Raw genomic sequence first — 26,298 nt, forward strand, 5'->3', positions numbered from 1 at the left:
TTCCCCTTGAGGATTCTCATCCATGAATCCTTCTCAAGCGCTCTCTAAGTTTATTGAAATTAGTTCTCTTAAAGTCCAAGACTCTACTTTGACTTTGTTGTACTACTTGTGTTTGCATAATGTTGAATTCCAGTATTACGTGATCACTTGCCCCCAAGCTTCAATTGTTTTGGAATTGCACGTAAGGTGCCTATTATTATTATTTTTTTTATTCAAAAGGTTTTACAGAAAAATTTTTCTCCCCCTTTCCCCCCACCTCCCTCCCTCCCTCCCTGCCTCCCCACAACCCTCCCCGACTTCCCGGAACGAGCACAAGGTATAGTTAAAAATAAAACAAACATATGCTAAAAAAATTTCGTCCCAACTTAATTATACCCCTACAATCATCAATTCCTAACTTCCCCCGAAAACAATCAAAAATAATACATCGTAATCATTCAAAAACAGTCTGATAACTCTTAGTCTGATATCTACTTCAAATATAGTCAATCCATTTTTCCCATTCCTTTAAGTATCTTTCTTGTGTATTGTCTTTCAAAAAGGCTGATATCTTCGCCATCTCAGCCAAATTGGTAACTTTCAATATCCATTCTTCTATTGTAGGTACTTCTTTTTTCTTCCAGTATTGTCCTATTAGTAATCTTGCTGCTGTTATTAGATTTAAAATCAATTTAGTCTCAATTACTGTACAGTCCGTGATAATTCCCAACAAAAAAAAATTGCGGCAGGAACTTTATCTTCTTTTTCAAAACATTTTGTAAAATCCACCAAATTTTTATCCAAAAAAATTATTATTATGCCTATTATTATTGATACTCTTGATTTTTATTTTTTTTGCCAATCTTTGTTCATCTGTTTTACTTCTATTTGCCAATCTTTTTATTACTTTCTCTCTTCTCTTCTCTTCTCTTCTCTTCTCTTCTCTTCTCTCCTCTCCTCTCCTCTCCTCTCCTCTCCTGTCTCCGGCCTCCAGATATTGCAAAGTCCAGTGTCCAAATATTTTTGTCTTTCTTATCAACAATAGTTAAGTCCAGGGTGTTATGTAGAAGGTACCAGTCTATTTGAATTCTAAAGTCCCAGAGTGCTTTAGCTTCTTCGTTTTCTTTTTGTCTATTTTATCATCCCACCAATTCTTGCCTGCTGGCAAATGATATTTCCTGCAGATATTGTAATGCACATTATTATTATTTCCTCTCGCCAGCAGAAAAAAAACCTGAAACACAGGCAGGAAGCGAAGTAAGAGTTCGAAGTCAAGATTAGAATAACTACGGGATTGATTTAGCAATGAGTAGCATTATTTTGGAGGCCATGGTTACCAGCTTAATAAAAAGTGTGATTAGAAAAGTCTTGGAATGTGCAGAAATGGATAAACTTACAAAGGAGATACAAGAAAAAGAGGAAACAGAATATCATATAGTGTGGGAGAAATGGTATGAATGGCTAGAGGAGAGAGATAAAAGGCAAGGAAAGATCAAATAAAGAAGATATAGGAGTACAAATGTAACAACAAAGCAGAAAAAATGTAGTTTGTAGAAATGAAATTGGGTACACTGTTATTTATATGTATATATGTAAACTTAGATGTATACATTGAAATAAGGCAGAAAAAATGGACAAGTAAGAAATGATAAACCATTGCGAAATTGTTGGAAAGAAACTATTGTTTAAAGATTCTTTTTTGTTTTTTGAAAAATGTTTAATAAAAAATATTTTTTTAAAAAAAAGTGCTGCAGTTTCTGGTTCCAGTGTTGTCTGACTGTAGAAGGTTCTCTGCAAACAATACTTTCCTCCCTATTGGCAACTCCCAGCAGTTGCAGACGCAGCTCATGTGGGAGGAGCAAGTGCATGAAGCGCTTACCTATTTGGCACTCACTCAGTAGAAGGTGGCGAACCTTTTATAGAGTTTAAGACACAGGTGTTAAACTTGCTGTGTCACACTGCGGAACTGGGGCCGACAGATATCGAGAAGGCAGTCCCAGGTCCCTCAGGCTTGCGACGGCTTGCCAGCAGGGAGGAACAGGAGAGGAACAAGGGAAGAGTGGGCAGTCAGTGGAGATGAGGAATGACGGAGCTCAAGCGATGAACAAGGACCGCTCCCTCCTGATCCCCGAGCATGGAGAGTGGAGAGGAGGCGGGAACAGCACAGGCCAACCCAATGACTCGGGAGGAGAGCACCCTGCCCCTCTTCACAAGGTACACCTGGAGACTGAGACTTAAGGAGACGCTGTGGGGAGGGGCGCTTGTCGGGAACAAGCGCTGAATTTGTGGACTTTTGTGTGGCATCTGGAGTTCGCTGGACTTCTTGTGTTATCATTGCCTTGTTCCTTTGCTTCGTTGGGTATCTTGAAGCTGTTGTGCTAACAGCATTTTGCTGGACTACTCGCAGTCAGAGGCTGCTCTCTCTCTCTCTCTCTCTCTCTCTGTGTGTGTGTGTGTGTGTGTGTTGCTTTCCTCTGGGACTTGCCATAAACGTGGGAGTGTTTTGGGGAAAGTTGGAGAAATAAAGGAGAGTTTGAACTATCAGCTGGCTGTGTGTTGCCTCCATGCCTTGCCCCAGGTCATCACATCAGCTTTGGCATCTAGCCATGGTACTGCAAGGATTTCCTAGATGCAAAGTAGCCCAACTTGGCATTTACTGTATGAATAAATTATTATAAATACAAACCATTTCCCACATACATGTTGGTTGTTTTGTTGGAAGTCTTACCTCATCCGTCTCATTTATCAACTTGTAATTATGCTGAAGAATGGAAGGAATCAAACCTTTCTTCTGTGCAACTGCCAGCTGTGAATGTGCTCCAATTGCCAGTTTCCATACAGCAACTATAATAGAGGCAGTCCTAAACTTATAACCAGCGATTGAATTACAGTGGTGAAAAAAGTGCCTTGCAAACCGGTTCTTATGACCATCACAGCATCCTTGCAGTCCTAAGATCCAAATTCAGGCATGTATTTATAACAGTTGCATCATCCTGGGGTCATGTGATTGCCATTTGTGACCTTTCCAGCTGACTTCTGATAAGCAAACTCAGTGGGGGTAACTAGATTTGTTTAACAACAGTGTGGTTGTGGTGATTCACTTAACAAATGTGATTCACTTAACAAATGTGGCAAAATGGTCATAAAATTGGATGTGACTCACTTAACGATCACATTGCTTGGCAACAAAGATTTGGGTCCCAATTGTGGTTGTAAGTCAAGGAGTAATTATTTAAATTATAAAATCAATTTATATCACCAATGGTGCATGACAGCATTTTGATAGCATACAGGCTAAGTCCAAGAAAGTGATTTCCATGTTAGAACCAAGTGAAACCCATAGATTGACTTCTCCAGTTCCACCCACAAATTATGGTCTCCAACAGTTCTGTTCCTTTCTCAATCTGGGTGATGAATTTGTGAAGCATCTCATTCCTCAATAGAAGGTGGCTTTTAAGCTAAAACTGGACCTTGGCTGCTCTAATTGAAGTGAGCTGACTCTCAACTACTGGTACCTTTAAGCTGATGCAACTACAAAACTGGTGGGGAGACTTAGTGAATAAAAAGCTGCAGAACAAAATGAGAGAATCACTGTGGAAGACCGTGAAGGAATCAATTGGGTTTATCTTTGCTAAACACGTCAACATCTTTTTGAGGGCACTGTGAAATGAAGACCACATCATTATAAGTTGTTGAGTAGCTGGGGAACGGGACAAGTTTCCACAGCCAACTCACTGCGGCCAACTCACCATGGCCAACTTGCTGCAGCCAATTCATCATGGCCAACTCACTGAAGCCAACTCACCATGGCCAACTTGCTGTAGCCAACTCATCATGGCCAACTCGCTGCAGGACAATTTAACAATTCCATTTAATTATTTAAAATAAATAAAAATTATTTTAATTTTTGCCATTCACATTTCATTCTATCCTTCCTTTTGCATCCTTTTTTTTTTTTGATGATTCTGTTCCACTATTTCTTTGGTATTAGTGTAACTCTTGTCCCGCAGTGATTTGTCCTGTAGCGAAATGACCGTGGAAAGTTGTCCTGCAGTGAGTTGGCCATGGCGAGTTGGCCATGGCAAATTGTCATAGACCCGAGTAGCTGCCTAGCTGTTAGTGCTCTACTACCTTTATTTGGAAACACTGATAATTCAGAGATGGTCCTGTACATAAATTACTTTGGGAGATAACAGCACACGAAACAATAAGACACACACTTTCTGGGGTGAGGAAGTAAACCTTAGTTCCTAGTGTGTTTTATGTGTGTGTGATAATGCGCAGATCTTATGTTTTGTCTAAGCTGCTCTTTTTGCAAATCAGGTACAGCTATTTCCCCAAAGTGTATGTTTCTCTAAGCACTTTTTGGTTAGAGAACTGCAATACAAAATACAGAGAATGAAAAAATAAATTGAAGCACTCTTGTGTTTTGGTTGCCAGTTAAGATCCTGCAAGTTGGTTTGGTTGTAAGTTAAGGACTTGCAAATTAAGCTTGCATTTCCCACTGATTTTGAAAAGCAATCACTGCTGCCACAGGCTAGTCTTTGACTCTTTCTCTATACTTTTTTTTAAAAAAGGGTTAAAATTAAAATATTGAAGATTAGGAAGAACCTAAACTGTTTCTTCTTGCTTTTGGGTCATTCCATGTCAAGTGGTCTGATTTCAGAAAAATGCCCTGCTCGACCATCACGAATTTCAATGAAATTTTGTGTGAACATTCACACGTGTCCCCAATGAGCATTGGTAAAGTGTTATGTGTGCTGATGCAATACTTGTGGAGATACAGGCATTGTGTGACCTCATATCGCAGCCTTCTACAGTATGACTCTGAGGTTCCAGCAACCTTGAGACATAATATTTCTCATATATATTTTGTTCAGAGAAACAAAACTTGGCCATCTTGTACAACATTTTGTGCTCTATTAAACCAAATAATAAAAACATTCTCGTGAGCAATCTCCATCTAAATAATTTGGAGCAAAGTTGGCCGAAAATAGTGCGGCTCGAAAAAAGGTTAAAGTTTGGCTTTTTATATCTCTGAAAGGAAAGGTATGATAAATGTGAAACTTAATGCGTAATAACTTATCAACACAGTTTTTGAATATAGAAATTCATTCTCCTACTGATTTCCAATAGTTTATAAACTGAATGTAAAGTTGACGTTCATTGTAAATAAATAAAAACCTTCTGGAAACTCTGTTAAATCATTCTCATTAGAAAGAGCATGTTTCAAACCCCCTAAAAAGATATGGTTGGTTTTTCATCGCTGACATATAAAGCCCTAACAATAGGGACAAAGTTGAGGACAGTATGTTTAAAGTTGTATATTCAAAATTGAATAATTACAAAATCAGAATAAAAAAATAAAGGATAATATAGAAAACATATTGTTTACAAAAATCGCCATCCAATGAAATCCTTGTTAGGAGAAAGATTGTAGGCCCAGTGTCCATTGGTTCACATGGAGCTGCTTTAACCCCTGGCTTGCCACACCTCCCCAATTGCCACCAACACCATGACCAACACCCCCTACCTGCCCAAATAAGGAATTGCATGCGCTAAAAGGTAGAATTGCCCAATCAAAAATCCCTTCCCTTAGTCTTTTTTCTTTTCTCCTGTCCAAAGCTCAGAGATGCAGCCTACAGTTGGTTAATCTAGAGTTGCATGGCCCTATGAGAAGATATGGTACTCTCAAAGTCTCTTAGGTTAACCCAGAGTCCCATGATTCAAAGGGGAATCCTGAAAACCTCTTGAGCTCATTGACAGACAGAAAGTCAGATTACCCTAGGGGTGGACTTGCCCACCAAGCACCTTGTCTGTCTGAAGCATTCACTCTGTGGATGGAGAAACAGAAGTGGGCAGCCACCACTTCTTGATGCTTGTACCTTCACTCACCTCTAATCTATTTCATCCTGCCATCTGCTTAGAAGCTCCCCATCTGGGGGTGGGAGCTCCAGATTTTGCAATCCTCTTCAACCAGCCTTGCTATTGCCTCTATGACAATATAAGAAAGGAAGGAAGGCACGTGAATGCTTAAATCAGGTAATTCCTGAACACCTACCTGTTGCTGTGACAGAAGGTGCTTGCAACTTTGCAATTTTTTTATTGGCAAAACTGCTATTAGCATGAAAGGCAGCTTGTATGCACTCTTAAGAAGCATCTCAGTATCTCCTGCAACCTTCTAGTGCAGGGCTGTCAAACTCCCAACCTCTGGGCCAGATGCGTCACACACTACCTATGCCCATGCCTGGTTTAGTGAAGCGGAGAAAAGTCCCGATACATCATATGATGCCACCATAATGCTGTGAGTTTGACACCCCTGTTCTAGTGCATCCCATTTCTAGCAAATTGCCTACTTGACATTACACACAAGAGATGTGATGACTCATTGAAGTGAAGCTTCTATAGTCTAGGAGCAGAAATATCCAGTTCTGAGTCTACCATATGCCATAGAAGCTGCTAGGCCAGGCACTATCTCCACATAAGTCCAGCTTACTTCCATCAGTGAGGAAAAACTTGGAGTGGGAAATGCTGTGTATTCTGCTTGCACTCCAGGAGAAAAGCAAGATATAAATTTAATGAATAAATAAATACATCAGTATGTTCTGCTGATTAGTCCAATCAAATCAACTGGAGGGAAGGAAATAGCTCCATTCAAATGTTTTAAAGAATCTTCTTTAAACCTGGCAGAAGAGAGGGAACTCCTAGTTCAGAAAATAACAATTCATCAGACACACCAAAGCAAATCTTCCCATTTTTTTCTTTCTTTCTTTCTTTTTCCTTCCTTCTTTCTTTCTTTCTTTCTTTCTTTCTTTCTTTCTTTCTTTTTTTCTTTTAAAAAACAAACAAACATATTTCTGTTGAACACTGGTATCTGATAAGTGGGAGTTTTGCTCCTTTCCCGGTAAGGCAGCTTAAAGCATTCCATGACTCAGTCTTTTTTCACACCAGAAATTTTGCCGTTTGTAAAACCTGAGGCAAGGTGACACATCGTTCCTTAGGCTCTGCAAAGATGTCACCCATTTTTCAATGATCAGGACAGATCAAACGTTCCACCAAGAATATGAGGAGCTTTCTCGTCTGCTTGAGATCTTCCTCTGGCCAAATGCGAGGGGCGTTGGCCTAACCCACCAGAAGGTGCCTTCCCAAACAGTCCTTGGCATACTTTCTGTCCTTGCTTGGGCAATCTTCTAGTATCAAGATTCAAGGTCTCGTGAGAGCCGCAAAAGTTCCTTCTGTCTGTCAATCACTCTCAAGGGCTGGATATGGGCCCAGGTTGCAGCTGGACTTCGAATGCTGAGGGATTGTTCTGAGCCTGAAAGGAAACAGACCAGGATTAAGGAAATCTCTCATCCACAATAGTTTGAAAGCGGCAGAAAAAAATAGAACACCGCTAAATAACATTTGACATAGCTTGAACAAGAAAGTAATTAAATGGACAGAGTCTTTTCTTTTTTTGGCTTCTAAGACAGGTGTGGCCAGTGATGTAACAAAGTCGCCTGGAGAACTGAGACCAACTGTGTTGGCCTTCTGGGGGGTAGGTGTAGGAGACAATGATTATTTTAGAGCAAAACAATTGACCCATAATTACTCAACCCACCTATTTTACTTTTTCCAATGCTCTAATACTCCACCTCCTCTCAAATACATATGCTGCTAAAAGTTTGCCATCAACTTTTGGCAGAAGACACCTGTGACAGGAGTGGAGGTGGGGTATTTATTTGGCCCATAGACAGAACGCTGCTTATCCCTGCTGCAGCCTAAACAGCAGCCGATCTTTAAGATTTAGGAGGTTCATCCCAGGGGTAAAATCTACTTACCTTATGCACGTCACATGCATATGCAGACTCTCTGCACATGCACAAACCCTTTTGTGCATGCGCAGAGGGTAAAAAACAAGCGACCGGGTGGGTGGGCAGAGCCTTGTGCTGCCATCGCTACCGGTTCTCCAAACCACCTTCCACCATCGCTACCAGTTTGGCCAAACCGGTCCAAACTGGTAGCATTTCACCCCTGGTTCACTCCTCTCCTTGTAGATTCCAGGGGCTGAATCCAGGTTCTTTTGCATACAGATTCAGAAATCTGGAACTATAGTTATTTCCAAGGAGTTTTCACGAAAACCTGTGTTAGGACTTAGTTCTTATGAAGCAGCTGCTGATACATTTGCATTGTGTAGGGTGGGGTGAAAATGTTGTGGTCCACCAGCAGCCTCCGGAGCTGGCAACACAGTCGGACAGTGAGGAGGCTGGGGAGGACAATGGACTAGTCCTGGAGTCAGGGGAAGGCCTGGATGAGGGCTCTGCATTGGAGGCAAAGATGGGGCCAGGGCCATCCAGGAGTGATGCACAGACTCCGGAGCCTCCAGAGGCGGACAGCAGAGAGGCAGAGGACAGAAGGAGCCTGTTCCTAGTGCATGCATGCAAAGAGCTGCCAGAAGGCAAGAGCAGCTGAAGAAAAAAGGACAACGATGATTGGCCACTCTCATATGGCTTAAAAGAGCAGCAACGAGGCGTTGGGTTCTTTGTAGAAAAGAAAAGCAAAAGCAAAATTTCATTGCTTCTTGTCAGCGTCTCTTGAACTTTGTGGGGGTTTTGCCAAGAAAAGCCTTTGGAGGGTTGCCAAAGACATCAAAGGTTGGTGATAAGGCCAAGGGACTGGTTATTAAGAATTATGTTTTGGACTAAGCTGAGAATGTATTAATTCTCAGCTGTTTTAATAAAATAAGTTTATTGAGGACTGAATTGTGTTTAGTAATCACTACTTGGGCCTTGGTCACAACAGAAAATACCAATACACCCTTTTGAAAAGGAGAGCAGTATAAATCATGCAATGATTTGGCGGTTCCAAAGGAAAAGCCCAGCTCTGGCTTGACACATGACGCTACAGGGATCTGGATCATGGGAGCAGCCCCTAATCAATGATCCAAAGGAATGACATATCAAGGACTTGTTTGAGGGCTGCAAGGATCTGCATTTGGCAAGCATGAGGAAGGAATCAGCACACTGGCGGCCGGGATAGAGGGAGATGAGGGCTGGGTGTTAGGAAGAGCTCCTTTAGTTCCGGGATTTAGCAAATGATGTGGCAGCTAAAGCTGTCAGACGAGGAGGGAGAGAGCGGCTGGGCGTCCAATCAACGGAGCAGTTCAGCCATGGGGCGGGGCATGAGCAGCATGGGATGTTTAAAAGGGGCTGAGAGGCAGAAGCTCTCAGTGCTGACTTTATACAGAGAGACCTCGATTTTTACTGAGACCCGGTTTGTAGCAGACCCAATAAAAGAAGTCACTATCGGAAAGAAAACCAAGTTGGCTTGTTCATTCTCATGGCATCTGACACAACTGTGGCTGAGAAAGCCGAGAGTCTACAGTTAAACAATGTACAGGAGACACACACACACACATCCTTCCCCAATTCACTTGCTTACAGGTTGAGGCACGGATTGCCCGAGCTTCTTCCAAGAGGTACTGGGGACGACTGCGCAAGGGAGAGAGGGGAACTGGAGAAAGGGAGAAAAGGAAAAATAAAAAGGGGAAGTCAGAGGTTTACAGCGGAGGAATGTGTGTTATTTCCTAGCCAGCTCCTGCCAACTTCTGCTTTGTGTCATCTACAAAGACATTTTTCTAAGTTCCTGGACATTCCACCTCTTAACAGAAGTGCTTATTATTATAATGCAAGCATCCTTATAAAACATCGAACCAGGAAAACTATTTCTCTCTTGGAAGAGAGAAATCTCTCTCACCTTCCGACTCAGATCACCTACAAATCTTCCCTTGTCAAATGTATGACTTTCTCAGGAATGGGATGAGCTAAAAACTTTATTTTTTAATTGGCATTAAAAATAGATGAAAGCTTAGCCTTGCAAAATAGTCTGACGTGCTTGTTGAAAACTGGTTTGTAAAATGAAAAGAGGGTGGAGAGAAATCATTCTGTTTCATCAGGCCACTGTATGTGTGCAACAGTCCTGTGCAGCAACCATTCTAAACTGCAGCGTGTAACAGGCTTTGCTTCCCTTGATCCTCACTGATCACAAGTCCCCCAAACCCAGCACTCTTCTATACTCACGGTTGGGATGACTCCGACAGTGATGTACAAGGTGAACAGCTTTGGCCATCATGCGCTATACAGGATAGATATGGGCTTGTGTTAAGATTATTCACTTGTTCTCTTTCTATTTTCTCTAATCAAGCTATCTGTAGACTGAAAAAAACAACTAACACAGCATGCAGTCAAATTCTCAGAAACACCAGAATATTTTTTTCCCCCAGCTGTTTTTTCAAAATGGAATGATCTATTTCATTCACAAAACAGCACAATGGCAAGTCTACTCTCTCTACTCACCAGCTTCTCAAAGTTGACAAGGTTCTCCACCAAGGTACGGTTGCCCTCGTGAATGAAGGTCATATCTGCAAAATGAACGCAAAGTGTCTCATCATTCATTACAAAAAAGAAATGGAGACCCTTTGCCCTTTGTAATTCTAGGACAGGCTTGAAATCCTTTGAATAGGAGGAAGTGTTCCTCAAGCTTCGCTTCTGGTAAGTTCTTAAATATGTACATAGCCAAAAATGCAGAATTAATTTGCCAGCAGCTTCTTTGGCTTCAATGTAGTTGCTGTCAACGGTCTGACTAGCGAACCCAAGAAAAGCAGACATCCTTAGGAACTTTGAAATCCCAAAAGCAAAACTTTATTGGAGACACTATTGCGGTACTGAAGAATCAAAATCAACTCTGGGTTTTCCCGCACGATGCTTGTATAGTTAAACAATAGCTTCCCATTCTCCCCACCCTTGGTTGGTCACATTGTCCAATTATGAATCGTCCTTTTGTTTTGAGAACAGTTCATCCTTCTGTTAAACACCTGCGTCGGTGCCCTTGGTGGATATTGGTTCTCACAGTCCGTCTCTGAAGCGGCTACATTCTTTCTCCCCTTCCCTCCCCACAGTTCTTTGGCAAGTTGAATAGCGATAAGACATTTCAAAAGTGGTTCAACCATGACAGCTGCATTACACTTCATATTTTAGAACCTCTGAACTAGCTGTGGTTGAGGCTTTGTCAGTTACTTAAAACTGCACCTGTGTATATACGATAGGATTCCTGCTGTTGTACCTTTAAGAAGGAGGGGCATAAAAGGGATCATGGGTGGAGACAGCTTAGCCACAGCCAGTCTATAAACACGGTGATTCCAAGAAGGATCCTGGAAAGAAAAAGGATAAATCAGATGGGATGTTTGTAATCAAACATGCTTTAGGCAGACTGTTGACTCCTTCGAGCCATTTTTCAATTGTGTGGCTTCATCTGGATTGTAAAGGTTGAAGAATTAGCAGGCACTGACAATCTTTTGGAGGCTAATGGCCATACTTAACTTTTGAGGGTGTAAAGGGAAAGATTCCCCTCGCACATATGTGCTAGTTGTTCCCGACTCTAGGGGATGGTGCTCATCTCCATTTCAAAGCTGAAGAGCCAGTGCTGTCCAAAGACGTCTCCGTGGTCATGTGGCTGGCATGACTAAATGCCAAAGACACACAGAACGCTATTACCTTCCCACCAAAAGTGGTCTCTTTTTTCCTACTTGTATTTTTTACGTGCTTTCGAATTGCTAGGTTGGCAGAAGCTGGGAAAAGTAACAGGAGCTCACCCCATTACGCCGCTCTAGGGATTCGAACCGCTGAACTGCCGACCTTTCGATCGACAAGATCAGCGTCTTAGCCAGTGAGCGACCATGTCCCTCAGCTTTGGGAGGAGTTGCTCAGTTTTGTTTCTAAGTGATGCATCTATTCTAGGGCTTACTTTATGATGTTTTCATGCATTCCCAGACTTCAGATGATGCAATATTATAGAAAACTGTAGTATCAGATAAGAGGTGGTTCCAAGGGCTGCAAAAAGGGGAAATAAAGTCTTGGGCTGCCCACTGCTAGCTTCCATGCTTATGCGAAGTCCCTAATTATATATTCAGCGTAATATATTTGGGGGGAGGAAACAGCTAAGCCTCATTAGATCACTTTCTCACAGGAAACCTCATGCTGCAGTGCCAAAATCTTGCATAATTAAAATCGAGATTCAATGCTACTTGGAATTTAAGTGTTTTAAATCTCATAATAGCAATATCATGAGATTTTTGACAATATTTAATAACTGAGTTCATAACTGAATGTGATGTTGAAGCCCTAATGCAAGATTGTACAGTGACACCCAATCTCTAGTCAAGTTTGCTGAGCTCTTCCTTACATAAGGGATTCTCTTCCATATTGCTCATCTCCTCGTATCTTCAGAGGTCTAGAAATAGATTTCCATTCATCTACTACAGGACAGAATTCCTCAGCAGATTTTGAAATTAAGAGCTAAAGAAACTGAGTTCTCATTGAATCCATTCAGGGAGATATTAAATTTGACCAACACAAATAAGCGAGCTCATATCTTTGTGAGAAAGTCTATAAAGAGAAAGAGAAGGAGGCGCAGAATATTTCAGAACATGGTCTAGGTAGATTGTGCTCTGTCAGTCTAGGCATTATTATCTCTCTGTGAAAGGATCCTGATAAACTCTTGACCACCTCAGAGTCAAAATGCAAATGTTCTGACTAAGATTAAAACTACTACTCTTAAGTCTAGCTGCAACTCCTGATATAAAACTGGTGCAAGCCACTATCTTGGCACCACTTCTCCATCAGTAAAATGGGAAACAGAGTGGGGCTACTATGTAAAATTGAGAGAAGAAATCGACACTTCCAAAGACAAATAGGAATATCTCTCCACTCACCAACATCCGTTCCATAGTGCCATATAGCTTTCTCGTCTTGTGTGGAAGTTTCTGAGATATGAAGAAAAGTCAAAGGAAGAATTGTCAGAAATGGCCAATAAGTTAGTGCAGAAAGCTGGGGAATTTATTCAACTTATATTTGTTCAAACAGGACTCTGCACCCATGAAAAGACAGTGGACACTTCAAAACCATAGGTAGAATTTTCATAAGTGCGCAGAAGAACGTCAAAGCTTTGTCAACAGATAATCTGTCAAGAAAAGCTACTAAAAGATATGACCCTGGACAAAGAGGTCAGCTTAAATTGAAGAAGAAAAGCCTTGTTTATTGGCATAAATCACATCCTGTCAAGAAAGGAGATGACTGGAAATCAGTTCATGTAATAATACGATTTCTCAACCTGAGTATTTTTTTTCCCTTTGAACCAAAAAGGATGTGAATCGTCTGTAAGCCTTAGCTACCCAAGAATGCCTCACCAATTTGTGCTCAACAAAATTTCTAAGGACAAAATTCGTAGCTTCTCAGACTGAATACCTGTACTGTAGCAGAATGTGCAAATAACCCATTTGCTGCCTATGTGATCTGCTAGTGATCAGAACACTAAATCCATGCTACAAAGCGTACAAAATTCAACAAAAGCCAAATCGTAGAACGAACTACAAAAATAAACAAGCAGACGTAATCCTTCTTAAGGCTGATGTAAGGTCCATCCAGTCGATATTTCAAAATCTGGCTATTTCCCTATGTATTGGGGGCTAGGATGAGTAGACATCCTATTGCAAGAAGGGTATGAATGTGAGACAGGTCACTGTAAATGATTGTTTGCTTTTACATTTCAATCATTGTTTGTCTAGTTCAGAGAGGGGTATAAACTACCCTGGGTTACAATGTAAGTTAGGCAGCCATATAAATTCCCAATATTTCAGTGTTCACACATATCCAATTTCTGCTCTGCAAATTGTTTTTTAAATAAAAGTCTCAACTTTTGTAGTGTCCTCTGCTTTTAAAACATTGTTTTAATTGAAATTATTACAAAGTACACTCTTCTGTATCAACTTTGCAACAAATAGATATCTTCTCCATATAAATACTGTTCCACAGTATTCCAAGAGTTACCACCGTATGAGGATGGTGGATTTCTTCAACAACCCAGTTCAGAGTCATCTGTCTTCCAAATCCCCCTAAAATGCTCATTTGGATCCATTTTGAGCCAAATTTACTTCAGCTTGGGGCTGATAAATTATACAGCTGCAACAGTGTAATCCTTTTACAACTTTTGAAACCACATCTCTCTCTTGACCACAAATCGACATATTATAAGATTTGGTAAGACACATATTTAAAAGCATGTAGTAATACTTGATTTACCCATTGTTTTATGATGTCAGCTTGGGTTGATTCACTGCATCAAATAGGAAACGCTTAATATGCAGACGTTTTCCTGTTCTGGAATGCTATGGCTCATCTTCCTACTTTCTAAGAATCTAACTTCTTGTGAAAAAGAGTTGCCTGAGAGATGGGTGGCAAATAAATATGTAAATAAATAAATGCCAATGGGGAAAAGGCCAGATTCTCCTTTCTGAGCTGTCCTTATCTATTTGAAATACTGGAAAATATGCTCCTTTATTAATTGCTTTAATTTTGCTACTGTCCTTTACTTCTTACCCCATAACTGATTGTTAAGGCCTGTTAATGAATCTCCCTCCTAGAAGATCTTGTACACATGATAATGTTTTTCAGGTCTGCCTCTTCGATCCCAAACTCATTATTATGGCTACACAAAAGTACACGTCCTTGATCAGTATACTGTACTCCATCAATTTGGGAACTAAGCACAGCTTCAATAGGGAATACACACACAGAGCAAATATGAGAGATTAAGAAGTCACCCACCTAACCAGCCAGTTCAGCTGAATCAACCTTAGCAATCAATGGAGAGATAGTTGTTGTATAGTCAGATCATCCTCGTATCCCATAAACCAGTGGTTCTCAACCTTTATAGTGCTGCAACCCCTTTAATACAATTCCCCACGATGTGGCGACCCCTTTAATACAATTCCCCACAATGTGGCGACCCCAACCGTAAAATTATTTTCGTTTTGAATTTATCGCGCCTGAAGCCGTATTGACTAGCGATCTGAACTGCTTGCGATTGCCTTGAGGACGGAGGCATTAAAGCGGAGACTCCTCCCCTATTAAGTTTATCGCGCCTGAAGCCAGATTAGGCTAGCGATTGGGAGTGATTGCAGCTGGCTTGAGAGGGAGACATCAGAGCAAAGGTTTCTCTCTTTTTTAATTCATCGCGCCTGAAGCCGAATTTGACTAGCGATTTAAAGAGCCAGCAGCTGGCTTGTGTAGTCAACCAATGGAGCGCGATTCTTCGACTCGCAAGTATACTTCCCATATTTCCGATGGTCTTAGGCAACCCCTGGCAAATCGTCATTCGACCCCCAGCAGGGTCCCGACCCACAGGTTGAGAACCGCTGCCATAAACACATACAATCAGACTGTGGATGCTATTTTGCATCCCTTCATTTCCTTAACTAGGAGCCCATAAAAAACGCTAAAAGGTCTGGGAAGAGTCTTTCCAAGTGGTAAGTGTGAAATTACACACTGTTTAAGTTAATGTAGGAAAATAGTTTCAAGACCAAGCATGTTGATTCAACTGTTTCCCCTTCTCTGGAGAGTAGAAATGTACCTCCCAAGTCCTAGAAAGGCGGCTGATGGCAGAGTGGCTCAGGCCAAACATCACAGCAAAGAAGGAATTCAGGTTCTTTTGGTCTTTTAGGCTGAAACCAAAAATATAGAAACACCATTCAGATAAGGAAGGAAAACCAAAACAAATTTGATTATAAATTTCAAGTGTTTCCACAGGGAAAAACAGCAGATGCTCCAATCCTAGAGCATCAAGTTCTCTCCCATGGAAAGAAACATCTGCTTCATTCAGGATGTACAAGGTGAGGTTTCAATGCTTTGAAGGAGAGAATGATGATGATCCTAATAATAAATAGTAGCAATAGCACAAGGCAGGAAAAAAAACCCTGTTTTTTATGGATGACATCTCACTCAATATCTTGCTTTTGGTCAAGTTGGCTGAATTACACTGTTTTTTAAATCAGAAAGTTGAAAATAGGAAAGCTGATGAAGAAACCAAAACATTTTCTGTGAAAAGGAATATAAACTATTTTCTGGGGAGGAGAACAAATCTGTGGGCTGATACTAAAGGTATCTTATAGCGTAATTATATTTGTCTTTACTGATGGACCACAAGGAACTCATGAAAAGGAATCAGATCTTGCAAGCCCAGAGTCCACCTGCTTCTAACCGAATATTTTCATGGTTAGTAGCTTCTTACTGTGCAGCCAGCTTGATGAATTTACGGAGCAGCTGGGCTCTTTTGATAACATCAGGACATAAGCAGAGCTCAGTGGTGATCCAGAACTGCAACTCATTGAAACGACGCAGGAAACGCTCCACATTGGCTGTGGTTGCACTGGGAAATTTCTGTGGCCCAACCACGTAGTAAATCAACTCCACCTTTAAAAAAGAGCACAACAGTCAGGGAATTTCTCCCAAGCTCCAGTCCTAAGACACAAGGCCCTGCCTCAGTTTCTCTTTCAAACGAGCATGCTGATGGGCTAAGATCTCTGCTTGCCTTGACTTTAGACTCAAAGCAATAGAAATCCCAGTTCAATACCAACAAGGATGGGTGAATAATTCCTAGCAGGATTCGGAGCATCAATCCTTGTATGCAAACAAATAGAGTGTCCATAGAACTTGCTTACCTGATGGATGCTTTTGAAGAGGTTCCAGTCATGCTCGGTGAACTGATTAGCCAGGTCCTTTGAACTAATGAAATCCAAACTTTCCCAGGAACCAGTTCTGGGACCAAGCTGTTCAGGGTGAGGTGCCTTTGCAAGCAAAAGGAGAAAAGGATGGCATTTTTTACTATGCATAGATGCACTGTGCATACTGGGTCCTCGTATGGAACCTCAGGAAATGTTTGAACACTAAGCCCAGGTCACACTAGAAATGAAGATATATTTATACTACCACACCCATCACACACAACTGTACTACAACCTTAACTATCCTGCAACACCTTTTAGGAGCTTAGGGTGTTTGTTTGGAATTTAGAATACAAGACTGAACATCTTCAGGTATAGATAATTCTGCCCTCCTATAGCTAATCTGTAACTCCAAAACCATATGCCGAAGACATGAATAATTAAACAGCTTCAGTTTGGAAATATCTTTTATCACTATCTTGCTTCAAAGTGATGCAGATAAGGTCTGGGCTTTCCAATAGCTAAGAGGCTTCCATAAGTAAGAGGCAGTCAACCTAGTCTCCAAAGCACCTGAAGACAGGACAAGAAGCAATGGATGGAAACTAACCAAGGAAAGAAGCAACTTAGAACTAAGGAGAAATTTCCTGACAGTTAGAACAATTAATCAGTGGAATAACTTGCCTCCAGAGGTTCTGAATGTTCCAACACTGTAAGGTTTTAAGAAGAGATTGGACAACCATTTGTCTGAAATGGTAAAGGCCCTATAGAGTTTCTTGCCTGAGTAGGAGGTTGGACTAGAAGACCTCCAAAGTCCCTTTTCTCCTCCTCCTCCTCCTCCTCCTCCTCCTCCTCCTCCTCCTCCTCCTCCCCCCCTCCTCATTATTATTATTATCTGTTATTCTGATTTGAGATACTCCCTCCTTGGTTTTGGTATAGATTGCCCCTTCTCCAATTTCATGCAACTCAGGGATTTTATCCCTTCAAATTCAGTACAACATTTATACTGGGGGTGGGGGGAATCTGCTTTCTATGCTGTAAAGTTTCTTCCAGATATTTTCTATATGCCAAGATTCACATCTTTGATAATTGTGCTGAGAAGGTGGGAGTAATGGTAAACAGGATTAGGAAAAGACGTGAAAAATTTCCCCTTGTGTGTTATTTACAAGGAACACTCACCAAGTTGTGAAGCTCTTGAACACTGACAGCAAAAAGTCTCTCATTCAACCCCAGGGATGTAAACACACCAAAAGCTTCCATGGGCAAGACAACTTTATCTGCCAAAATCAAATGTTAGAAAGCAGGTTGAGAAATAGAATTCTCTCTCAACCGGCCACAAGGAGGCAGCATAGGGCAAAGCATCCATATTAACTATAGGTCAAGTCTCTTTGCCTTCCTTCCACAACCATTCTTGAGAACTTTATTAGCTCTTACCTAGCTAGTAAATTTAGCACACTTTACTGTTACCTCTACTTATTGCTTCAAAGAGGCCCATTTCACATTCATGATAATAAAACTTTTTCTCCTCCAGAATCTAGTAGTAGCTGGTCCTTCTATCACATTAACTGGCATTTGGTTTTGCATTTAAAAACAAACCTTAAGTAACAGACTTTCGCTGGGTCTTCAAGGGCTGCATGTGAGAATGAATGACAGCCGGAGATCAACATCTGCGTGCACATATATATGTACATCCACATCAGCAGCGGGTTTCCAATATCCTTATCACTGGTTCGCTGCGCGCACGTTCACTTTGCGAGCATGCCTTCCACGCATGCGCCTGGCTTGACACACATGTGCTTTGCTCTCTCGCTTGTCTTCTGCGCATGCGCCCGGCCTCGAAAACATGCCTAAACAGGACAGCATAAAGCCGCCATGATTTCCACTACCGGTTCGCCTGAACTGTTACGAACCGGCTGAATACCCATTCTGATCCACATACAACTTTCTTCTCATCCCAACTACAAGATGCATGATGGATAAAAGAGTTAAATCACCCCTTCTCTATGCATCGAGATAATTTGTTCTGGTCTGTCCGTCCCCTCCTGGGGGAGCAGAATGCCATTTAAACAGAAAAAGAGTTTCTTGATGTGTTGCTTTTCTCATTGAGACACTCCGTGGCTTGACTTACAGCTGTTTGGCAGACTGTCAGGAGCCAGACTGTGCTGGGGAGGAGAAGGGAGTCAATACCCTTCCCGGCAGAAACATGGAAACAGAAGAAGTGTGGAGAGGGGGAACTGATGGAGGGGAAAACCAGACTGGGCCCCCATGGCAGACAACCCAGGAGAACTTCAAGAGGGGCAGATTGTCCTTATCTGATAGACCTAGATAAATCCACATGTGGCCTTTTCCTTGGGTTCTTAAGGAAGCCAGGCCATTTGAAGCATGAGAGAAGAGATACAAACAACAGCTGACCCAACATTTGATGGGATAGATGAATGTTGTGGATAAACAAGTTACAAACCACACAGTTAACAGTGGTAGGTAAATTTACTCTTCTCTTAGCTCATTGTAGGTGGAGATAGGCTATGGCAGAAAAGAGAAAAAAATGCTTTTAAAAGGTAAAAAAAAGCTCTGACAATCACAGCTGAGCCGAGCAATCATCCGAGCCTTTTTTTTTCTTTTAAAAGCATTTTTTTACAACCTCTGGCTGAATAGGTTGTAAAAAATGCTTTTAAAAGTAAAAAAAAATGCGCGCCACAGCTGATCACCCCCCCCGCGCTGTTCTATTTACCCCATGTCTCCTTTTGACGTGCAATGCCCACGCACACACCTCACATTTGGTGCATGGTGCGCACTGCTCGTGAGCGCATAGCACGCATGCGCAGCCAGCAAACAGGTAGTAAACCGGTTCAGATTTCACTACAGATCAGATGCATAGCACGATTAAACTGATACACAATTTAAATTATTTGAAAATTAGAAGTGTGTCCTAGTGAATCAGAAGCTCCACTAATGTCACCCCTGTTCTTCTCCCAGTGCTTCAGGTGAGACCCCTGCCGTTTTTTAATTCGAACAAGTGCCGCATGGACATTCATCTCTAACAGATATTCAAGAATTGCCTTCCTAATACAATTTTAAAAATCAGAGAAATAATTCCCTCAGATTATAAAACTTTGTTAGAAATGTGAAAAGGAAGTTTCAGAATGATTTCATGGAAACTAACCAACCTGCATGCTCTTCTTCCCTGCCTCAAATACTTTAGCTTTAAACATGCAGGAATTCTTTCTGCAATGGTTTTGACTCTTACTGAAATACATCAATGATTTAACCCCAGTTTGAATATGACTCTCAGTTGCTACAGGAGAGCATTGCTATAGTGGAGCCACTTGTCACTACATATAAAGCAGGAGTATCCATCTCCCAAAATTGCTACCCCCAATTTCATTTAAGCTTAATAGCAGTAACTGTGAGAGGGATCTTGGAGTCTTAGTGGACAACCAATTAAAGATGAGCCAACAGTGTGTGGCGGCAGCCAAAAAAGCCAATGCAATCCTAAATTGCATTAACAGAGGGATACAATTGAGATCAAGTGAGGAACTAATACCATTCTGTAAAGCCTTAGTAAGACCACACCTAGAGTACTACATCCAGTTTTGGTCACCACACTATAAAAAAGATGTTGAGACTCTAGAAAAAGTACAGAGAAGAGCAACCAAGATGATTAGGGGACTGGAGGCTAAAACATACAATGAACGGGTACAGGAACTAGGCATGGCTAGTCTAGTGAAGAGAAGGACCAGGGGCAAGATGATAGAAGTATTCCAATATTTGAGGGACTGCCACAGCGAGTAGGGGGTCAAACTATTTTCCAAAGCACCTGAAGGCCAGACAAGGAATAATGGATGGGAACTGAACAAGGAGAGATTCAACCTGGAAATAAGAACTTTTCTGACAGTGAGAACAATCAACCAATGGAACAGCTTGCCTTCAAAAGTTGTGGGAGCTGCATCACTGGAAGCTTTCAAGAATAGACTTGACTGCCATCTGTCAGAAATGGTGTAGGGTCTCCTGCTTGGGTGGGAGGTTGGACTAGGTGACCTACAAGGTCCCTTCCCACTCTGTTTATCTGTATCATTTATGTGCCATTAAGTCATTGTCAACTCTGACTGCCCAGATAACAGTATATACCAGTGGTGAAATCCAAATTTTTTTAATACTGGTTCTGTGGGCATGGCTTGGTGGGCGTAGTGTGACTTGGTGGGTGTGGCTTGGTGGGTGTTACAGGGGAAAAATACTGCAAAATCTCCATTCCCACCCCACTTCAGGGGAAGCATACTGCAAAATTATTCCCACTCCACTCTGGGGCCAGCTGGTTCTTTGCTGGTATTTGCTGGTTCTCTGAACTACTCAAAATTTATGCTATCGGTTCTCCAAGCTGCTCAAAATTTCAGCTACTGGTTCTCCAGAACCTGCTGGATTTCACCCCTAGTATATACATTTTCTCCATGATGATCCCAACCTTGTCTTTCAAGTCTTCCAGTGGTGCACTCATTGCCACTGCCATCACTACCCATTATTTAAAAACTCCAATAATGCCTATGGAGCCAGAGTGAAGGAGCTCATTCCGTTGAGGACTTGGTAACACTATGGTGGAAACCATCAGCAGCTTCTGCTGACCACACCATCTGCTGCTGTGGCTATTGCTACTGCTCTTTGCCTCAAGGTAAAGTAAGCAGAGGACAACAGAATAGGGAAATTCCCTTAAGTTGCTTCATGCTATTGATAAATTCTTGACAAAATTGATTTCCAATGACAGACATGCATGGATTGAGCACATTTAGAGGACTTTCAGGTAGCCAACAGCTGTAAATTGTTATCGTTGTTTGCATCCTCATAAAGGGGTTTTGCCAGATGGGTCATGTGTTGGGATGAAGGATCTACAAAAGGGTTGTGGTGGCACAGTGGTTAGAATGCAGTATTGCAGCTAATTCTGCCGACTGCCAGCAGTTCGATCCTGACCAGCTCAGGTTTGACTCAGCCTTCCATTCTTTCGAGTTGGGTAAAATGAGGACCCAAATTGCTGGGGGCAATAGGCTAGCTCTGTAAACTGCTTAGAGAGGATTGTAAAGCACTGTGAAGCAGTATATAAGTGTAAGTGCTAAGGCTATTGCTAATTTGCATGACTGACATCTCCATGTAACTCCTGCAAAGCTAGCCTGGCTTCATTATCTTTCCAGGGAAACAGTACGTAAAAGGTTACAGTGGACTCACCTCCTGCTGAATTGACCTTGACTAGGATCCAATCTTTGTTCCAGTCCTGACAGTCTACTAATGATGCAATGATTTCCTTAACTGAGGCATTCACCTGTAACAGTCTGGTAAGGCAGGAATAGTCAGGCCTGTATATGTCATATGAAACTAAGGAGGAAGATGGAAAGGAAAGAGTGTTAGCAACAGAAGCTATTCCTTAGATATAGAATATACTCTAACCCCATGATGGCAAACCTATGGCACGCAAGTGTGGGCACGCAAGTGTTGCTATAGTTCAGTTCCGGTGCGCGCAGGCCTTCCAGGCCCACCAGAAATCAGGAAACAGGCTGTTTCAGGCCACCGGAGACCCTCCATTTTTGCCCTCCCCAGGCTCCTAGAAAAGGCGCATTGAATTATGGGTGTGGGCACATACGCATGTGATCCCCCCGTGCTCCCCCCCGCTTTTGGCACACGACGGCAAAAAGGGTTGCCATCACTGCCCTAACCCATCAAGCTAATCGAAACCTTGCCATCATCTCATGGAGCCAAGCGCCCATATCTTGGCCCACTGACAATTGTTCTGATTATGCAACGGACAATCAATGTCAGAGCACAGCAGTTTGAACCCTAAGCAGGGAAACCATGATGACCTTTGTCCTTGATTCGGATGGTGTAACTGCTATTCAGAAAAGGTTCTTCTTGGATGGCAAACCAGTTCACAACGTTCCTGACCTGGGAGTGAAAAAAGGAGAAGAGACAGAAAAGAAAAAAATTCATACCGTGTAGGAAGTCATAGCACAATACGAGTGGATGCTTAAGGTTAATGTGCACTAAACTTTAATAGGAGAGTCCTTTCCCCATATCCCACACATTGGTTCCTTAAAGCAGGGGTCTCCAACCTTGGCAACTTTAAGACTTGTGGACTTCAACTCCCAGAGTTCCTCAGCCAGCAAAGCTGGCTGAGGAACTCTGGAAGTTGAAGTTCACAAGTCTTAAAGTTGCCAAGGTTGGAGACCTTAAAGATACTTAGTGCAAATGTGGGTGTCCAAAAATACAGGTAGTCCTTGACTTTGTGACCACAATTGAGCCCAACATTTCTGTTGCTAAGCAAAACATTTGTTAGCTGAGTTTTGCCCCGTTTTTTATGACCTTTCTTGCCGCAGTTAAGTCAATCATTGCAGTGGTTAAGTTAGTAACACGGTTACTAAGTGAATCTGGCCCTCCCTTATCAGAAGGTGGCAAAAGGAGATCACATGATCCTGAGACACTGCAACCGTTGTAAATAGGAGTCAGTTGCCGAGCATCTGAATTTTGATCATGTAACCACAGGGAGGCTTCAAGAGTCGTTATGTGTGAAAAATGGTCATAATTCACTTTTTTCAGTGCCATTGTAACTTCGGACAGTCACTAAATGAACTGTTGCAAGTCAAGGGCTACCTATATGTTTTTTTTCCCCTCTCCCAATCTTTCTCTATCTAGATATATGAAGAAAATTCAGGTATCCTAGAAATGCACGTTTTTAGTCAAAGGCTAGCAACTACACACACTCAGTTGGATGAAAGTAATAGAAATTAAGAGTGACGGGCCATAAAACAGGATTTACAATGGCTGAGAACAAGTGTTTTTTTTAATTCTCTCACTTTAATTAGCAAGATAAAATATGTTTTTGGAATTTTAGCATACATGTTCCTATACCAGGATTAAGCAATGTAATTCAGTTTACAGAATTCCGCTTGGGAAGAGGGTTGGGAGGGAAAACGTTGAGTTGCTTCTGCATGTCTCATTTCCTCAAAAAAAAAAAAAAAAAAGTGGGAGGAATCTATCCTGGTTTCTTTTTCCTTTAGCAACTCTACGCTAAGGTGTGAAGATGGAAGGGAGAAGAAGAAAGTGTGACCCTCAATAGCAGGAGTATTATGCCACAACGAAAAGATGGTATTTTGTGCCATAAAATGAAAGGGAAAGCATGACCACAGGTAGCAGATCCAATTGTGTTCTGAGCTACTTCCGTTCTTGAATTCTGCTTTACTTCCAGCCCTTCCCCCCCCCAAAAAAAATCAGTGAAAATAATTAAGCAAAATTAAGCTTGTCTACTTGGGAACGCCACCTGCAACTGCTGATAAAGCAGGGGTGTCAAACTCAATTTCATTGAGGACCGCATCAGGGTTGTGTTTGATCTTGGGGGCCAGGTGGGCGTGGCCAGCTCGATGTCACTTGTGTCAGGGGCGCCTGTGGTGGCCCCAACACTCTGCTACATGCGGCCCGCCTGAGCTTTGTTTTCACTGGCAGAAGATTGCAGGAGGCCATCACAGCCGAAAACAGAACTCGGGTTGGCTGCGCGTGGCCCTCCCAAGCGCTGTTTTCACCGGCAGAGACACCGCGGGCTGGTCCTTCCCTGTTTCCAAGGTGATCCCGTGGGCCGGATGCCGCCTGTGGGCCTTGAGTTTTACACCCCTGTGATAAAGGATTAGAAAATAATTGAAGAACCTCTTGTTAGAGGCAAGAAATTACCTGTAGCTTTGGGGATGCACAGTTGCTGCCATTTTCTATCCTACAAAGAGGAGAAAAGTCCATATCAGATCACAATGATTACTCAGACCACCAGAGGCTTTGTTTTTGAGAAAACCCAGCAGCAGTATTAAAACTGCAAGGATTCAAGTAGCCCAACCAAACCACACATTCAATTGTTCTACAGTTTTCTGTTACAGTTCTTTCATTCCAAGTATATATCAACACGTCTGCGTTGTTATGCAAACATTTGGCTGCAATTGTTTAACTTGACGTCTGCCCATACCTGTGTTCAGACTTCCCAGAAAATTGGGCTTTTTGCCACGATCATCCTACTTATGACTAGGCTCTTTTGCTGACAGCACACAAACAATTAGACAGTTTGAGATGATATAGGAGACTCACGCTCGGTTTCTCCGGCGATCCTGTATTTGTTCTCGAAGCAGGGGGCCCAAACGAGCATCTTGAGTTGCACATTCTGACATGGTCTGCAAGATATTGGCCGAGACCGATTAGCACAAGCAGCAAGGCAGGCTATCTCGGAGAGGAGCAAGTTAGATTTCCAAGTCCACAATAAGGGAGAAGAATCCTAGACAACCAATGTGACTTATGTAAAAAATAAATAAAGGTGGGATACATTAACCCATTTTATTATATAAAGTTGTGGTGGCAACGGCAGTAAAATTAGGAGAGAGATTAGATACTTCAGCCTTCCAATAATTTCAGCTGCAAAAATTGCTGGGGAAAGTGAGGTTTTGCATGCATGTATGTATGTATGTGTGCTATGTGAATGCCTGGGTAGGTGTGGGTTCTCCCAGCCAACACCCAGAGCTGCTGGGAGAAAGGCAGCATGTAATAATGACAATTGTGAGATTTCTGAAGGCAAATTGATAGAATCTTGACACATAATCCACCAGATTTAACTGTGGTTGAAAAGAAGAAAGTGCGGGCAATTGATGTGGCAATACCAGGGATAATAGAATAGAAGACAAAGAATTGGATCACACAATATCAAGCTCTGAATACTGATGGCATAAACCAGCTGCAGTGGTCTCAGTGATTATCGGCACATTGGGTGCCTTATGGAAAAATCTTGGATGGCATTTAGAAAATCTGCACATTGATAAAATTTCCAACTGTCAGTTACAAATGCCACACTGCTTGGATCCATGCATATACCATGCCAATGCATTACATTACTTGGGAAAAACTTGATAGGTAGATAAAAATGCCAAATCCAGTCTAAACTTGTGGTTTACTGTAACCAACCGTAATCATCATCATCATCATCATCATCCACCACCCTTGACAAAACTATCATCCGTCAATTGCCAAAGGCAGCCCTGCTTGGAACTGCTTACATCCTGTGACAATATCTTTAATATCATCCTACATCTACCTAGCCCAGATCCTCCGGAAATACTCAACAGGTGGACAAATGTGTCAAATCGAGCCTAAACATCTGGCTGACTGTGCAACAAACCATAATACTAACCAACACCACCACATATAAACCTCAGAGGGGGGAAAAAGTTGCCTATTTCTCAGGTACTGTATCCAGGCAAAACATGCTTTCCGAGTTGTGCCAATTTATTTATTTTTCACATTTTTGAACCTCCCATCTCCCTCAATTTTTACGGCCACTGTCTCTTTCTATACTACCATTGATATTCAGCCCTACTGCCCACTGTGTTGCTCTCCAAAGACAATGTTCTGCCTTAGGTCCTCACCAACCTTCCCTTACCTGCAAAAAGGCCACGGCACAGGCCTCTGCTTGCAGCAGCCGTCCGTACAAGGACACCCACCGGTTGACCAACCACAGGATCTTTTGCCTTTTCCCCAGGATATAAGCAGCTTTGTCCTGCTCTGAGCCTTCGGAAGGTTCCGAATGGAAGGTGAATGAAAGTCAAGGAAGCGCAGGCCCAAAATGATACAATAGGCCCCATTCAGGTTCTGAGGGGTTTTTTTGGGGTGGTGGGAGGTGAGACTTGATTTCTTCACATGGCAGTAGTATCTGAGAGTAGCAGGTTTTCAAAAGCATATGGAGCTGGCATGTTAACTTGTCCACAGTGTCCAGTGTGATATGAGATTAA

General features: G+C 42.0%; 1 protein-coding gene across 1 annotated transcript in view; it reads right to left on the reverse strand.

Moving 5' to 3' along the window:
• Positions 1–6,822: 6,822 nt before the first annotated feature.
• Positions 6,823–26,298, reverse strand: part of RAPGEF3 (Rap guanine nucleotide exchange factor 3) — a 73,536-nt gene continuing 54,060 nt past the window's right edge. The window contains exons 14-28 of the mRNA XM_058169245.1: positions 25,950–26,100; positions 24,611–24,693; positions 24,209–24,248; positions 22,351–22,432; positions 21,722–21,868; positions 17,690–17,787; positions 16,511–16,636; positions 16,081–16,262; positions 15,424–15,514; positions 12,728–12,778; positions 11,080–11,167; positions 10,314–10,378; positions 10,038–10,092; positions 9,400–9,471; positions 6,823–7,294 (exon numbers count right to left, since the gene is read on the reverse strand). Of these exons, the coding sequence (XP_058025228.1) occupies positions 7,176–7,294; positions 9,400–9,471; positions 10,038–10,092; positions 10,314–10,378; positions 11,080–11,167; positions 12,728–12,778; positions 15,424–15,514; positions 16,081–16,262; positions 16,511–16,636; positions 17,690–17,787; positions 21,722–21,868; positions 22,351–22,432; positions 24,209–24,248; positions 24,611–24,693; positions 25,950–26,100 (1,450 nt within the window). The 3' untranslated portion in view covers positions 6,823–7,175. The remainder of the gene's footprint in view (positions 7,295–9,399; positions 9,472–10,037; positions 10,093–10,313; positions 10,379–11,079; positions 11,168–12,727; positions 12,779–15,423; positions 15,515–16,080; positions 16,263–16,510; positions 16,637–17,689; positions 17,788–21,721; positions 21,869–22,350; positions 22,433–24,208; positions 24,249–24,610; positions 24,694–25,949; positions 26,101–26,298) is intronic.

The sequence above is a fragment of the Ahaetulla prasina genome, chromosome 2 (assembly GCF_028640845.1).
Source record: "Ahaetulla prasina isolate Xishuangbanna chromosome 2, ASM2864084v1, whole genome shotgun sequence".
Taxonomy (NCBI): Eukaryota; Metazoa; Chordata; class Lepidosauria; order Squamata; family Colubridae; genus Ahaetulla; species Ahaetulla prasina.